An 18,017-nucleotide genomic window follows, 5' to 3' on the forward strand; every position below is an offset into this window, starting at 1 on the left:
TGTAAAGTTGCCAATTCTCTATGCTGAACTGTCTACTCTTCCCCGACATCCTCTGTATAAAAACTACCAACGACAAAGAAACACAAAGTTAAAAGACAGCGATATAAACTGTTAACATGTAATGTTATCAGTTATATGATGCATATTTGTCAACTTCATTCAAGGGACACAATTTTTCCAAACCAGGGTAAAAAAACCAGAAATAGCAAACAGAAAAACTCAATCAACCAAAAAACCCAGGACAAACTACTATTCTTCAACCAAATTTTCATAACCTTAACTGCAACTCACTCACTGACACTACTTTTAGAAAAATACGCCACAGATAACAGCAGGTTTATGTACCCAAAAGACTTACTTTCTTGGGAAGTTACAGCCTCTAGAAATAGGTTTTCTTTCCTTTTAATCTTCAAAAGCTGTATCTTAACATTCCTAATTGTTTTTTTTTTGCAGCTTGTGCCCCACATCTAAGTATGTTTAATTAGTTGCTGAAACTTGAATAGGCATTCTACTATCTTGGTAGTTTTTCCAATGAGCACATTTCTCCTGCACCTGGCCACGAATACCTTTCAAAAATCAGGGCAGTTTCACAAACAAGTAACAGATATATTTTTTCTTCCATATGCACAGGATTGGATTTGTGTTATGGATGCTCACAGCAGCAATCATTTGGGAAACCACCTTAATCTGTTCCTGAATAGCTAGTCTGTGGAGATGAGTTTGATACTACAGAGGTTCAAAATCAGGTTTTTAAATACAGGAAACATTGCCATCCACACCTTTGCAGCAGATCAAATTTTGGCAGATCAATTTTGGCAGTCTTATTTCCTGAATCAGCGTCAACTTATCTTATAGATTCTTAATCTTAAAAATTTATGTTTCAAAACTCAGCTTTGAGTTAATACACACATACTATGACCTTTCAATGGGAAAATTGTTAGCATGCATATCCTCCAGGTATTTGGTAGTCAAATAGTTCTTCTAGCCAGTAAGGCTGCAGAAAATAACATTCACTATTTTCAGAAAGACCTTGTTACTTTTAGCAGAAGTATTCCACAAGAACTTCTAATGAGAAACCTCAGTGAGACACATACGGTCCTCTGGGAAAAAGCAAAGCAGAAAATTTTTGAGGCAGCCTACTTTAAAACCACTTGCAAATTTCTGGAATATACATATATATATATATGTATATAGTCTTGTTTTGAAGTACATGATTTTGAGATGTCCCAGAATAAGTTTGCTTAAATAAAAATATCAAAATACTAGTTCTCCATTATGTTTTCCTACACATTTAGTTACTACATCCCACAGCATTCTTAAGAGCAATTTTACAGCTGAAATCTTTATGATGAATGTTTTAACTGTTACTCAGAGATCATATGAAAAGTTACCTTGGCTTCATTGCTTACAACAGGTTTGACAGGGAACTGAACTTCTGTGGCTTTTAATATTGTATTTTCTTGTAAGATATCTTGCTGTGATTGATTGTGGCCAAATGGCTGAAAAATAAGCACAGGATTTTCTTCATGAGTGTTATCCAACTACTTTGGTTTCATAAATATTTATACTATAGTAAGTTGTTGCAGTATTAATACAAACTGCTAACCATTCTCTAAATAAGAAAGTTTCGCTCAAGATTTCCTACATTTCTTGCAATATCAATGTATACCACCAAAAAGTAACGCAAGTAATTTTCCACATAGATTCACATCTTTATGACTATAATTTACAGTCTACTGGAAACAGGCATTTACACCAAAACTTCATGATTTTCAAAGAATATTTTCCTTACCTTTCTACCATAAAGGCATTGGAAAAAGATGACTCCAACTGACCATACATCAACCTTATTAGAAATCTTTGGTGGCTCTTTGCCAACTACAAAACACTCTGGAGGCAAGTACCTGGAAAACAAAACATGTATCTCAGTGTCTGCAAGTAGATGTATGGCATCACTAGAACTTGTTCAAATATCAAATTATACAAACGCTTCACCTACATGTCTCTGATCTTTTGACAACTGTACAGTTGCCTTATGATCTGCATTCCAACACCTTGCACACCCATCGAAACTGACATTTAAGTTTTTTGTATAGTCAGTCAAATAGAAGGTCTACTTCATACAAGAACAAATACTAACATTCTTTACCTAAATCTCTAATTTTTTTTTTAATTGGGATCCTAGGTTAAATATGAATCTTCTTCCTCTATCAGAGCAAGGAAAGATGAAAGCCATATAGGGCATTTTACAGCAAGGCTTGGTTAGGAATCAAGGATACAGATACTGCTTGAAGACCATTTACCTAAGGTTTTAGTAAGAATGATATCATTAACCAGAGGGGCATATGATAGACAAAGGTGATTGCTACTTCCACTCCTATGATCTGCAGGAAGCCATACTTAAAGAACTGAAAGTTGAGGAAGTTCCTGGGCCATTCCTGAGTTACAAAAGAACTGGTGAAATGGAACCTCCTTTAAAAAACAAACAAAACCTCCCAAACTTATCAATATGGGAGCAATTAAGTATTATTGACCATAATAACTAAAATTGAGAAAGGCATAAAAACTCTTAGAGCAACTATAGACCAGACACTCTCTCATCAACAGCATACAAGGCTTTAAAAGAAGTTTTGAAGAAATATTTGTGAAAATGCAAATAAGCAGAAAAATGAGATAAGAATGCAACACAAATATGAATTTCATGCAGTATCACAAAATCTCTTCTGAAATATTTGTGTACAATTCTGATTACAAAAATCAAGAAAAATGAGCTTAAAGTGATACAAGTGCAAAAAAAGCTACTAAAATGAAGAATGGAAAGCCTGAAATTCAGGGGGAAAAAAAAAAGGCTATAAAAAACACCATGGAGCAAGTACTAGGAAGGGAAACAACCTACTTCAGGGAGGACAGTGTTGGCACAGGAACAAACAAGTATAAACTGGCCACAAATAAACACAGTCTGTAAATTAGAAGATTAGGTTTCTAATGATCAGAGAACTGAGGTTACGGAACACACTTCAAATCAGATTACTGGGGACAAAACACTAACTAAATTTAATACAAACGTCTGTAAGTTTACAAAGAGATTATGTGACCTAACTGCCTGGAAAGGCAGGTAACCAGACCCAGTGACTGAGGAAATCCCTTCCAGGACTATGCTGCTCACAGTTTGCGAATCTGCTCTAAACAGACTCACCCCCCACCTCAAACTCACTCTCCTTAATGAGCATTTTGGGCTCAGAGAAAGCGTGAATTAGAAACACAGAGATTCATCATGAACCTATAATGATCATGAACCTTTTTTGATCTCTTAAGTTTACAGCACCACTAGTGCTTGTGCCATTTTAGATGAAACCCAAAGGCCAAAAATTTTTACATATATTCCTACAATGAAATATTTAAATTGGTGTTTAAATAGGTAAAGCATTAAAAAGAGTAGCAAAAGCCTAACACTACTAAAATACTTCAGTGTGAATAATCGTCCTTTCACAGCATGTGCACACTGGTATTTGTGCAAGAGTATGTGTATTTTCTTTTCTAAAAAGCTGAAGGCAAAGGGTAAAAGCCTTATTACATGCAACTTCCAAATATGGGAAAAGTTGCAGAGCAAATGGGAATGAGACTGGCTTCTCTGATTAGAGTTGGGTTTCAGATCCTGACTCTGATCTTGCCACAGGCAGAACGAGAAGAGAAAAAGCAGTTTAATTCTTAAGTATTTAATTCATAAGTAACCTGGCCAATATAGGGGTTTTTTTCCCACCTACTCTGACACAGCTACCATGCACCCAGGCTCAAAGAGCTATTGTGCCATGAAGAAGATGCATCTTTAGAAAGCAAATTTTAGAAACAGCATTTCTGTAAGCAATGAAATGCTTATTGTCATTCCTGTTCTGTAGGTAGCCCTAAAACTTCATGTTTTGGACAAGCATGCAAGTGCGCAGAGAAAACAAATCACAGCTGCTGAGCTGTCATTAACCTTTAGGATGGAAGAGTAAATACTCTTTTGTCCTAAGGACATTACCTGCTGGTAATCCCTGCTCTAAGATTTCCAAGGGCTAAGCACCCACATTTAATCATCATAGCTCTGTCAAACGTCTTCAACCACCTGCAGCCAAAGATTAAACACCTGCTTCTTCAGGGAAACCATGTTTCTAAAGCATAGTGATCATCTCCACATTTTTATATGTATAAAAATAACACACACTCACACTCTCTTGTTTTGTTGCCACTCTAACATTTAGGAATATCAACATTCACAGTACTGCACAGAAATCTCTGTCATCCATCTTAATATTTTTAATCCTAGCTCCCTCTCCAAATTGCCTTTGTAAGAGAGCATTTATCAAATCTGAACAATGACCCAGAGTCTAAACAGCAAAATCAAACCAGACATTACCAGTAAGTTCCTGCTCCCTGTGAAGTTAAATCCATTCCATCCACACCATAGCTATCATCATCCATTATTTTGGACAGGCCAAAATCAGTAATTTTTATTTCTCCACATGCTGTTCCATCTACAAGGAGGATATTACCTATCCAGGAAAAAAAATCCAGAAAACAATTACCTCAAAAAAGCTAACAGAATGCTTTATTTTCAAAACCAGGTTCAATTTTAAGGAACAACTAAATTCATGAGAGGTAAGTGACAACTTTACATCATCTTTATATCCTCAAGTCTAGAGTAACTTGACTATGACACATTTCAGTGCAGTCTCAGGAACTCTCTAGGTTATCGTCATCATCGTCATCTGAAATGGCTCCCTCATCTGGGAGCTGGCCGGACAGCAATGAAACGCCAAAATATAGTGGGGAAAAACCAAAATGTAGCAGTATACCAGTTACAATGAAGTTTCATATTTTTCTGCCCAGACCAAATCCTACACTACAGGTTTCAGGGCTTGCATATGCCACAAAATTGTGCCAAGAAATTGCTGCAGTACTGTGAATCTTACTCTATGTGTTAAAGTTGTACAGTAATTCCTCAATAAAAAAGTTATTTGATGAAGTTCCTCCAAGAATACAAACTAATGAGACTAAGAATACATTCTGTACAATTCCATAATATGAGAGAAATGTATATGAACAATCTATTACACAGCAGCAAGCAAACAGGCTGGCACTAAGAATTACATTAGAAACCCCACACTTCGAAATGTAGCAGGTTGAAGTACATGGAGAATACCAGCATCATTCATGCAAGGTGGCAAGACAAAGGCCATGGAATCAAGACAGAGTACGTTGTTTATGACAATGCTTATTATTCATCGTAAAGAAAACTTCTGTGAAGTCCTGTTTTGAAGTGCTTATGTTAGGATGTTCAAAATGACTGATTAGCTATTTCAATCCTTTACAGGCTAAGAAATACATAAGGGAAAAATTATTCACACATCAGCATTCCACAATGATCAGGCAGGACTGAGCCAACTAATGATCTCATCTGTTTATATTGCTAAATACCAATGTATATATCTATGTGCCACATGATTTTTCCTTTCAACAAATTCAAATCAAAATAATACAAAGTAGAGAAGTAATGACAAACATTTTTCCAAAGAAAAGACAGATAATTTTGGCTGGGTCAAAAAGTGGGTGAAAAAACCACTTTTTTCAGTTGTTTATAATAAGCCTTACGCACAGAAGATAATTTTGGTATTTTCAGGCATGAATCGCAAACAAAATAAAGGATAACAAAAAGATTACATTTTCACTCGTAACATTCCTCATTTACCTGGTTTAAGATCATAGTGTATAATAGGGGGCTTGATCTCATTGAGATATCGTAGTGCATTTACTATTTGCATTACAATGGACCTAGCTTCCTTCTCTGACATCAATTTATGTTGCTTGAGATAGAAATCCAAGTCATTGCCTTCACAGTATTCTAACACCGTGCAAAACCTAGGGTAGATTTCAGAGACACAAAATTAAATAACGCGTCAAACTGCATAATCAGAAACTGAGATATGACAGCCTAGTTTGATACTGGCAAGGTTAAGAATGGCTGCCTGAATATTAAACTATATGAATGAAACTGTTAATAGAACACATGGCACAACTATTAGCTTATGAAAACTGACATAAATCAGAACATTCATACTCATCAAAAGAGAAAATGCATCCATATATGACGAGAGGTTAAGTTAAAAACTCCCCCTTGTTTATTTAGGCATGTTTCTCAAGAAAAAGATATATCCACTATCCCTTAAGATGCAACACAATTCCACGCAAAAGAGGTGCAGCCCAGTGACCATGGGCTACAGCTAGGCTCCTAATGCTCCTGATGTCATTCAGTCTTAGAAACTTGTCTAAGCTACAGCAGTCTTTTGGAGCTGCCCTGCAGCAGCCCTTGCTCTGCCCGAAAACATCACAGCACTGCATGTCCCTTTCACCCTCAGGACATCCTGTAGGGCTTGCTAGTCAGGTGTTGCAAAACACTGTTTTCATGACTTTATAAAAGGCCTGCAATATTTAGCTGAGACAAAATTCTGCAACTAGTGTGGGGGTTTTTCTAAGTCCCCTTAAGGAAACGCTAAATACTTTGGCTAAAAGCAAGAATATATTATTTTTATTCAAATACTCACCCTTTCTGTTTATTTAATACACAGCACTAAAATCCATGCCAAGTTCTAGAAAATCTATCATTTCATGTACTTACGTATCTGTATCCAGGGAGAAGTAGTCATATAGTTTAACTATCCGGGGGTGATCCAGTTCTTTGTGTATTCTATATTCTCTGCAGGCATGTCTAAAAGAACGTGGATACATTAACCTTCTAAAATCAATAAAATGCTATTCGATTTAACATATGAAGAGTAAGTCATTAATATTTACTTGTGGTAGTTTTCTTTCTTTTCATCCCTCCAGCTTTTGTTAAGCTGGTGAATCTTCACAGCAGCATATCTTTGTTCATAAAGATCAAAAGCCTAAAAAAGAAACCCAGAAATATGGGAAAGTTATAACCAAAGATGATAAAAATAACAACCAATAAAGAGAGGAAAAAAATTGGCATTTAATTCACAAGTCTATTGACAAGTCTATTGTAATGCTACCGCCCTCCACGGGTTAATCCGAATTTGTTCAACCAGTGTTTAAAGACTATACCATATTACAATCCTTCTGCTTATTTAAATCCCCTCCCTCCCCCCAAAAATTAAATATATGTATGGTACATGGCTCAAACACTAGATTTAGCAGAACTGAGATGCTCTACCTTGTATACTTCACTGAAGCCACCTCGGCCAAGTAAATGGAGTAACAAATACCGTTCATTCAACGTGGGGTGATCTTTAAATCTTGAATGAAAAAAAAATGAATTAATTCTATTTAAGGTGTACAAATAAGAGTCTAAAATGTAAACCTCTTAGTATTACTTCTCAAATGGAGAACTTGCAATATATAATATGCTGAATAATATGACACCATGTGTAACCTCATGGCACAATTATACAACACTGCTAATTTCAGTACCTTTTGACTATTTAGCATACAAATGCTATCACACCACCATTGTCAAACCAGTCAATTCTGGCAAACTTTGCTATTTGTCTTTATTTTTGTGAGGATAAGAAAAGCACCCTTAAATTTAAACTTGCATAACAAGGGCTCTCTCTTTGTTGTGCCAAATTTTAGAGCAGTTGTACATACCTGCCCTAACAAAATGGATTTTATGTAACACTAAGAAGTTAACAAATAACAAACAGCAATTTTAAGGAAGGGTTTAGTCTGACAGTAGGTCTTCCCATTCTTCCGTGTTCTCTACAGTTTTGGAGGTATGATCATAGATAGTCAAGTATTTGAGGGAAGATGCATGTTCTTGCTTACTGTGCTCCTTTTAAACATAAAGCTTTCCTTTTCCTCACTGTGAAAATACATATTTCAATGCTAAAGACATTTTTTAAATAGTCATGAACAGTAATTAATGCACTCAGTGTAGAAAAAGTAACAAATTTAGAGGTCATTCTCTAGAATTCTAGAGAATTCAAAGAATAAATCTAGAGGTCAATCATTAGGTGATTGATGTCATATGACCAGTAGCCCATTTAAAACCACACTCAACAATTTTAGATTCATATTTTCTTGGTCCTTCTATTACATGTATACCTCTAGTAGGGACAATCTTGTGAACCATACCACCTTCCCTCTCCACTGCTGCTTTTGCTACTCTGTGTGGCTCCCCATACTCAGAACCTGCATCTAGCAGGTAGTCCCAGCATCACGGGGGTTCTAAACCCAGACAGAGAAGTCCTAACCTGCACTCTCAACTTATCCTGTTATCCCAGTGAAGTTGTAGAAAATACATGCAGACATACAGGTTTACCAATGTCTAAACTGGGCAATATTTCCTATTCTTCATTGTCAAGACCGGAACCCTGAATAGGTGAATTTGCTGACTACCTTATATTTGGGACACCTGGGGAGGGCATACATAGGTAGAGGGAAAGAGAGGGGAATGTTGCCAGAAAAAAAGAGCGAGCTCAGCTTTACACCACAGCTGGAAGCTGAAAACCCAACAGGATTTGAGTCAGGGTCCAAGAGCTGCCTCACTTCAGAACCCTCTCCCTTATCAAATGGTCAAGTTGCCAAGATGTATTAGGAAGGACATTAAGGGGTAGAGACTTAAATTACTTCTCCACTGCTTCTGTCTTCTATATTGTGAGCACAACCTACAGCTTGGCCACTTGGTGAATACTCAGATCTAAACTCCCACAAAAACACAAACATACAGTTTAAAGCTTTTTGTTCTGTACTATAAAATGTGTCAACACTGACTGCAGAAAATGAGTACTGAAGCTGTGGTATTCTGCTTGTCTATGTCCTGTAAGTCCATTTTTAACTGTGACTATAAGGTGAACATTCTTTGCCCCACATATGCAATATTTACATTCAAAGCCTATAATTTTTCTGTGGCATTCACTCCTTCTTGTTGAAGGACTCTGTTTTTAAAAAAAAACAAAACCCAAAAAACAAACAAGAACACCCAACTCTTCTAATGCAAACACTGAAAATAAAAAAGTTGTTCATTTAGCCCACGAAGAACTGCTTTTTTTTTTTTGTAGGACATTTATTTTAAAAAGAAAAGAGTCTGTCATTGAATTATAAGCATCAATACCCATTATTTTTCATATCCAAAACACAAGACCAATTTAGCTATCAATTAGCACCACAACCACATGGTAACAAAGATTTTCTGTATTCCTGCAGGGAAAGTATGGAGTCCATTAAAACAGTTAAGTACAATTTCACATCTTGTTGCTTTAATGTTTAAAAGTCTTAGTGTATATACAATTCTATTGTGTCTAGAAAGTAAAAAACAAAATAAAATCCTCAAGTCTTAAGGCTACTGTTTCGTAAACATCTAATAGTGCAGAAAGAAAGAACCCCAATCCCATCATCTCCATCCCTGACTGCTCATTCCACCCTTGTACTGCCCTCTCTCCTCATAGCAGCATAAGTATTTTTGTTACTGGGGCAAAGAACTAGATGAGGAAATTGATCTGGTGTTAAAATTAACGCAGAAGAAGAAAACACAGGAGCTGGTTTTAACTTGGATCAATTTCCAGCATCTGTTCAGTAAAGAAATGTCATTGCAAGCCATGTGAAAGGAAACATGGCAAGGGCATAATGAAGTAGTAGTCAGTGAGGGGCAGAACCAGTTCCTCCCAAGCAACAGTGCCAGCTTAAAGTGCTGGTGAAACTGCAGTGTTGGTGTTTGTATTTGCCTTTATGGGAAAGAGACTAATTGTTGCTGTTGCATCAAACCTCCCTACCATTTTCTTGCATTATTCTCAGATAAGTGAATGGCACTGGGTTCCCTTACAAGTATTTCTTTTAGCCAAGTAATATGATCTAGCAAGTTTCAACTGTCCTGCACTGTAAGCTGTGAATGTTATTTCTTGCATATTCAATAAAACCATTAATGAATTTACCAAATTAGAATTAGATGTTTTAAAGTTCAAGTTGTGTTTAAAATATACACGATATATATATCTTGTAATATACATAAACAAAGAGAACCAAAGAAAAATTTATGAACAAGCCTCTCTGTAGGTCAAATGTGATTTTAGAGTATTATTTAAAAAATAAACACGGAAAATTAAGACAGTAAGTCTCTTACTGTGAATTATCTTCATTATTTATTCTTTTCAGTTCTCTTATGTGAAGATTCCTAACTCTTTCCAAACGTTCAAGTTCTGCTTGTATTTCAGCCTCCTCCTGCAAATGAAAAGAATGAAATATAAAAGCTCATTTACTCCCTGTTTGAAAAGGATATTTTTACCTCTGCATCAATACTAGTGGTGACAGAGGAATATTACATTACAAAACCCTGCTGAACTAGAAGAAAGCGCTGCTTTTCTCTTAAAGCCAGAAAAATTCAGAAAGATAAGGCAAAAGCCTGTTTCAAGGAACCTTTCTGTCCATGAACCCACAGGTAATGGGATGTTCACAGTTTTGTTCTGCACTGTAGGGATGCTATTTGAAATGAGAGGCAGCTGAGTTTTGTGCTTCAGCCAAGGAGAGAAATTATCCGGGAAGCGGTCTGAAATTGATGTATAAAGAAGAAAAAAAAACGGAGATATGTGCAGTTATAGATTTTGTACAAACTGACAAATTAAGAAAAGATGTTTAATGTATTTTGAGGCTGAAGAGCAAATCAAAAAAAGAAAAAAAGAAAAAGTCTTTACAGCAGAAATATTCTTAAGGTGTTGATATAAGTCACCAAAACCAAGCTAATTTAAAAAGATTTTTCCATTTATATCTCATTAAAATTACAAAGCAGAATGTGTACTGCCTAAGACTTTGAGCACATTTTCAAAAGAAACATGTCAGATACGAGCACATTCCCTAACTAATTTCATCACTTAAAATGATCTCATCTTTATGCTACATAGTATGGAACACTGAAATAGTGTTTATTTGGATCCTCTAAAAAAGTAAAGAATTCACGATGCCTAATTTGTGGAAACCTATGTATCTATACTCAAAGTGAAAAGAGTATACTCATTGAAAGACACCGTAGAAAAGGTTATATTGATTTCAGAGTTAGTACCTCTAGAACTTGAAAGCTTGGCTAAAGGGAAGATAAAATTAGTCTATACCAGAAAGCTCAGAATTATGGACTTATTCTACCTGACAAGGAAAAAGAAGGCCTGGCATCTGATATGTATTTTTTTGGTAGCAGCGCCAGTGGAAGCAGTGCCCCACATCATCTCTTGTTATTTTGGCACAGCCTCTTACTTATACAGCTACATGGTGAAACAGACTGGAAAACTAATCAATTTTTTATTTTTATTTTTTTTTAAAAAAGCACGCCTCAGAAAAAGATACATATTTGGTTTTTGAAAGAAGCTAGATCAGTTCTCCAATCCAATTTATACTGTGACTGCACAAGCTGGTGGTGCTGGTAAAAGCAACAGGACAACAAGTCATGGCACAAGGGAATAGAGGCAGAAGCCAGCAGAAGGGAGAGAAAATTCTGTAAAGCTAGTATTTCCAAACATTGTATATCATAAAACCACATCCTGAAACAACAGCTGTATTTATATAATCTAAAACACACGTTAAATGACCACATTTCCAATGAGTTGAGGAGTCCAGACCAGATGATTTCAGTGGGTATCTTGAATCCCTCCCCATAAGCTAAAGAAAAAACTCTCATCCCAAAACAAGACAGTAGATGAACCTCCATTCAGAAAACAAAAATCAAATTCCTAATAATTTAAAAGCTGGACTGAGCTAGTCAACACTAATCTGCTAGCAGATCTGGGTGGACCATTTGTTTTTTACTAACATATAATGTGAAGGGTTTTGGCTGGGTTTTTTTTCCTCCCTGTTTATATAATGCCAAACTCTTTTTTGAATATTTGGATTCATCCTTGCAGTTCTCTGTTAAATACCCTGAAATGATATGAAGTTCCTCATAACCCAATAGTCCTTTATAAAAAATTCTAGCCCTTCTCCCTCCACAAAAGGCCACACACTTATACACACACAATTGTCTATGTTCTTCCCAAAGGCTGACCAAAAAAAAAAAAAATGCTCTTTTGGGCTTTTTTGTTCATATATTATGCAATTCAGTGGTTCTCAAAATGTGGTTCATAGGCCAACGTTAGTCCAAAGAGAACTGGCTGGTTGCATTGTTTCCAGCTGTTATTTAGGACACTCAGACTGTGAATACCTTTAAGCAAGAATGAACCAGCTTAACTGCCTCAGGTCACTGCTATATAAAAGGAAGTGAGAAAACAAGAGCCTCTCTCCAGGACCAAAGCTGCTAGCTGGAAAAGAATTTCCTGGGGAGCAGAAGGAAAAGAAAACTGGTGGTGGCAGCATGTACAGGGCACCAAAAATAAGAGCACCACGAAAGCATCTGCAGAGCGGAAGGGAAGAAGAGCAGACAGCAAAACAGCATATGCAGAAGGAAAGACGGAAAAAAATGTAACCAGCAGAGAAGCACTACAGAAGAAATACAGGCATGTAAAAAGAAAGTAACAAAATTGTTTTTCTTAGTTAACAACAAAATCTGTATCACACATAAAAATTTAAATGCATTTTTATTATTATTTTCAGATATATTAAAACATTATTTGCTAAGAAATAACATTTGTTTCCCCTCTGACATTTAGTCAAGGAAGTTCCTTCCTATACAGAGTACCCCAGCATTGATGCTCAAGGTGAAAAAAAAATTCAGATATTAAACAAATTTAACAACTTTCTTTGTACGTCATTTGAAATTTCCATTAGACTTCAAGAAAGTTAAAGCATGGGAAAAAGCCTACAGAATTCCACATGAAGTGGTGCTATTTCTAAAGCATTAGCAGTGAAGAACTATGTGGCCAGTCTACTTCACTAGTGCCAACAAGTTTATATGCAGATTTGCTACTACAGATTCAAGTACTTTCTTGTCATATTTAAAAACAGCATTGTGTTCTCAAGGGGCCCAGTTCTGTTTGTTATAGTAAGATTTATAACAGGTGATTTGTATATTTGAAGGGATCAGGCCTGAAACAGACTCTTGCAACATTTCATGGGGAAAAAACCTACGACCTGTTTTGACTGAACTTCCCAAGAACTACTGCTCAGCAGATAAAGGTACTTTCCTTTCACACCTGTTGAGATACTTCTGCCTTCTTCCAAGGCCATTTCTTTTCACAGGTTATTCCTCAAAAACTGTACTTGAATAAGCAATAGTTTGTTATTATTTCATTATACATATTTATTAGAATGATGGGCTTCAAGAAAAAAAATACTGCTAGCTTTTTTCAAAAGTAAAAAACTAGAGTAAAATATCTGACGGCAAAAATAATTTAAGATACAGAGAAAATAATTTCCATAGAAGTAGGAAACTTGTATTCTCTCTTGCAATAGGTAGTATGCTAACTGATAACAACCAAAGTGGATGCTGCAGAAGATCAAAACATGATATTCATTCAGAAATGCAATGTTTTGTAAATTGGACCTTTTTAAAGCTCAAAAACTAATGTAAAAAGCCTATATATCAAACTTGCCTGACTCCACTTCCTCAGCAGTGAAACAAGAGCAGTACTGGTGGCATTATCACTGTTTCAAGAATCAGTACAGTGTTAACTGGATGGACTCACTACTACTCCCCTGTACTCCCAGTGTCCATGGTTAGTTGCACAAAAAAAAAAGGAAAGCCATTAAGTGACTATTAGGCATAAAATTGTACAGCACTTTTAGTATTATGTTTTCTAATCAGATATCTCTCAACAAACCCTCTTCTTATTTTGACAGTACTCGTTTTTATTTGGGCATGGTCAAAAAAATCTTAGAAGAACAGACCATATACTTACCTTTTTGAGATGTCCTAATCGAAGTTTGAAAATTTCTTCCTGTTCATGATACTCAGCTAGAGTCAAACTGAAAAAAACAAATCAAACAATTATAGCTTTGATATGATGATAAACAAAACAATAGCATTCTTAAATACTACAGTAAACATAGTATCTTATGTTAATTTTTTACTATCACAATATTAGAACTACAGTTTGGAACCATCTGAACATCTTGGTTTGTAATTTCAGGGTCAAAAAGCTACTTATAGAATGCCTCTGTGTCTAGTATTCTGGAATATTAACTGCCTCTCCCACTGGACCATTTCTGTTCTCTCAGATAGCCTGTTAGATCACCTGGGTGCATCCTGAATCGTATCACCATTCTCAACTCTAACACTTAATAAACCAAAAGATAGAGAACCAGAAACTAACTAGACGAGACTGATAATACTGGACTTTTGAGCTGTTATTTAAAGAACGTAGTGCAAAACCGTACATTCCAAGTTCATTAACACTACATTTTGCATGAGACCACAAATTCAGTTTTGAAGTGGCATGCGACTCTTCTGCTTGTTCTCTTTTCATCTTCCTTTGAGAAAAGATTCCTGGCTACAATTAATTCAGTGGTCCCTCACTATCTGTAGACTCACTAGGACACAAAGTCAGTTATCATCCAGAGGATCTAGACTGTCCACACAGATTAGTAACTAAGAAACCCACGAACTGTCTGCATGCGGTATCCATCTGACAAATGAACAAAGAAGATGCAGAAGGCAAACCACCAAAGAAAAGAAATCAGAGACTTCAAGTTCCAGAGGAGAAACCATATGTGTATGATGAAAGGGAACGGGATGGGGAAGGAGAAAGAGGTATGGCCTCCTTAAAAGGAGTCACACAAATCCCTATGAACAAATTAAAATTAAACATTATACAGTTTTGACTAGATTTACCATTTCTTGCATGATAAAAACCTAAAACTAACTGCATAATACATTTTTCAAAGTCTGTATTTTAGCAGATTCAATTATGAACGGTCCTGGGAAGAAAAGTTACACCCAGTGTTTAGAAGGCTATACATGCTGTTCATGTTGCAAGTCTAAGGAACATGAGTATCTTGAGAATCACCAGTAGTTTCCTCAGAGGTGAGGCACACCAATTCAGATTTCTATCGGCAAATGCCAACTTTGATAAAATTTGCAGAAATCTAACTACTTCTGCCCTTTTGAATTTGGATGAAGTTTGCCACAGTTTTCAGAATTCTAAACCCTGTATTTATGGGTCTTAAAAGTTGATAATAAAGGAGTACATCTTTTCAGGATAAAACCTGGTGGTTCTGAAGCTTTCATAGACCCCCTTTCCTATTCCTGATTTCATAAACACTGAATTTCACTGCCCCTTTTCTGACTTGGCCAGGACAGAAGATTTAGTTGACCAGACGTTCTCCATGAATATTACTGAAATTGCTGGATTCTTTTTTGACCACAGCACTTAGATTTCCAAGAACCTAGAAACAGCTTCATAGGACTGTAGTTATTTCATCAACCTTCTGGTCTATAATGTATAGAAAACACTCAGATCAGGTGACAAAAGCACCCATGACCACATCCTGTCAGAATTTGAGAAGGAAGCTACCCTTCTTTTAAGAAGCATCATACAAAGTTATCCTGCACCTTTTTTTTCCCTGCTGGAATGAAAAGCAGCCCCATATTCCAGTCAACAGTCATCCCCAAACACTCTCAAGGCAACAGAGGAGGAAATTCACCTCTCCAAGGAAGACAAAAGGTCCCTTACTACCAGATTTTGGGACCAAATGTTTATATTCTTCTCCTGACAGAATATCCTCTGGGGTTAGACAATTTACGCTACATCTTAAAAGAAGAGGCACTAAAGCAAACGTGAAATGGAGTGTCTAAATAGCTAGGAAAGCTGGCAATGCATTTTCTGTACAGTCCACATAACAGCAAGAAACCTAAGAAAACAATGCTTTAACTCCTGCTGTAATGCGCCTGCTAGACCTATCGAAGCAAGCATCAAGGCCACACTAGACAACTCACAGCAGCATCCCTGACATTTTTTCAATACTTCTACTTAAATAGCAAACTACTCTAATATGGATTAAGTTCTCAATTAAAAAAGGCAAAGGATCAATGCCAATGTGTTAGAGGTTGAATATTATTCTTTCCAGATTCTTGTCTGTAGTATAAATTACAGGTTTGTGCATTTCCAGAAATGCAGATAGTAAAGTTTTTCCTTCTCAGAAAGAAGACTATTTAGGTGGTTTAGGAAAGCTGAACCACAAGTAAAACACACTGAAAACATTAAGTTTATGACATGACCTTTCAGAATTTTCATTGAACACTGACAGCCCTAAAACCATAGATCCCCTGAAAAACTAACATAATACAGGAAATCTGGTCCTTTTTATAAAACCTCTGCTATCTACGCAGAGTTATGACACAGTGCCTAGACAGCTCTAGCAAGTACTGCCTTCCAAAAAGTTCTTAAATAGCCCTCTTGAGCACAGCGCACAAGTTAGAGGTCATATTGAAAACATTAAGATTTTAAGTCAGTCTTTCCATATTTCCATGCTATATCCCAATAAATGACTGTTTTCCATTTTTCTATTTCCTTACAAATCTAACTCTATTAGAGGCACAGCATGATTCACATCAATGTGAAACTGTCATTACTGACCACCACATTTTGGAGGAAGGCATATAAAATGCTGAGCTGTACACAGACGTAGTCACTTTGGATTTTGTTAGTTTACTTATGAAAAACAAAACTTTATTCCCTCATATTCAGAAACATCTACATTTTTTTTCCTTTAGAAGGAGTTTATTACTTTTTATCTATAAATACATTACACTATATTTTATATTCATATTAAGATAGCATACAACAAATAGCAGTAAAACAATGACAGTGTGCATGCTGTCTGTTTTCTGGCTATAGGCCACCACCCCACTGCACAGGCTGAAAACATCCAGCCTAGAAACTGCTTCCCATCAGCCCATTGCTTCCCACCTATATCCACCTGCCCACCGCCTTTTGCAGGGCAGCAGCACACTGGAAGCACCTTCTGAGAACAGGAGTCACCATGAGACACCATCACTTCCTGCAGAAGGGGTTGCTCCTCCATCACCTGAGACACACAGATCTTATCAGATGTGGAGGAAGAAAGGTTGAGGAGCACAGGGGAGGGATGTCAGCCAGAAACAGGCTGCTGCCATCCACTAAATAAACTTAAGTTGGATAGTCAGGCTTGAGGCTAACCTGAAGAGTGTTGGGGAAGAAGGGCAGCTGGGAGTAGGTTACATGAATTAATCTAGTAACAGTCTGGTGCCAACCATGATCTTTTCTGCTCAAAATTACTGTGCAATAAATGCCGTATTTTAACTGTCTACAGCCAGATGAACTATCACACACATGCAATGAATTCCTGAAATTCCCCAAAAAAGCACTGCACATATTCTCTGCACATAGTGTAATTTTCCTGTGACGTGTAGGGCTATGGTGTGCCACGTTTACTTGTCGCTGGAAGGATGTGGACAGCTTACCTGGCCTGAAAGGCTTGATTATCACCAATTGAAAGATTTTTTTTTTTTTTTTAGTTAGCAAAAATAGGCCTTCCAGTCATTTAACAATGTTTCATAGCTAAATTTCAAAGGCTCTGATGCATGGGTAGACATAACCAATCTTCCTTGCACTTCTTCCTCACAAGCTCAGGCAATACATTCTTCTATGATCAAAACACTCTTACTAGTGGGTACAGACAAGACAAAAAAACAAAATGGCCACATGCTCCTTGTTTGTCATGATGATCAAGCCTGGCACATCTACAACCATCTCTCCTCCCACCTTCTCCCAGTTGAAAAATCATCCTGAATACATAGGCACAGCAGAATGCAGCCACGCCCCAAAACCATACACACATCCAATACAAGTTTTTGGCTACAATTTCTGAAGCATTTCTTTTTTCGTCTAACCTTATTCTCACTCTAGTTCCTCGAATTTCTACAAGGATGGGCAGACACTGACCAAGTCAAAGCCTTCCATGAGGTCTTTCTGCCCACTGTTTCCATATTTGCCTTAGAAAGAGACTGCCTCAGGAAAGGAGTTGCCTTTACTTGTCCTGCAAAGCCCAGACACATTGTTGGCACTTCAGCCAGAAAAAGTTTCTGAAAATATTTTTATTTGTTCCATGCATCATTTACAGGAAGCATT

At 36.6% G+C, this 18,017-nt stretch overlaps 1 protein-coding gene across 3 annotated transcripts in view; it reads right to left on the minus strand.

Moving 5' to 3' along the window:
• Window positions 1–18,017, minus strand: part of TLK1 (tousled like kinase 1) — a 72,423-nt gene that overhangs the window by 3,367 nt on the left and 51,039 nt on the right. For all 3 annotated transcript variants that reach the window (XM_064451576.1, XM_064451577.1, XM_064451575.1), the window contains exons 12-20: window positions 13,809–13,875; window positions 10,115–10,212; window positions 7,211–7,292; window positions 6,832–6,923; window positions 6,656–6,745; window positions 5,729–5,898; window positions 4,397–4,532; window positions 1,793–1,904; window positions 1,392–1,499 (exon numbers count right to left, since the gene is read on the minus strand). In XM_064451576.1, the coding sequence (XP_064307646.1) occupies window positions 1,392–1,499; window positions 1,793–1,904; window positions 4,397–4,532; window positions 5,729–5,898; window positions 6,656–6,745; window positions 6,832–6,923; window positions 7,211–7,292; window positions 10,115–10,212; window positions 13,809–13,875 (955 nt within the window). The remainder of the gene's footprint in view (window positions 1–1,391; window positions 1,500–1,792; window positions 1,905–4,396; window positions 4,533–5,728; window positions 5,899–6,655; window positions 6,746–6,831; window positions 6,924–7,210; window positions 7,293–10,114; window positions 10,213–13,808; window positions 13,876–18,017) is intronic.

This window comes from Phalacrocorax carbo, chromosome 5 (genome assembly GCF_963921805.1).
Source record: "Phalacrocorax carbo chromosome 5, bPhaCar2.1, whole genome shotgun sequence".
NCBI lineage: Eukaryota > Metazoa > Chordata > Aves > Suliformes > Phalacrocoracidae > Phalacrocorax > Phalacrocorax carbo.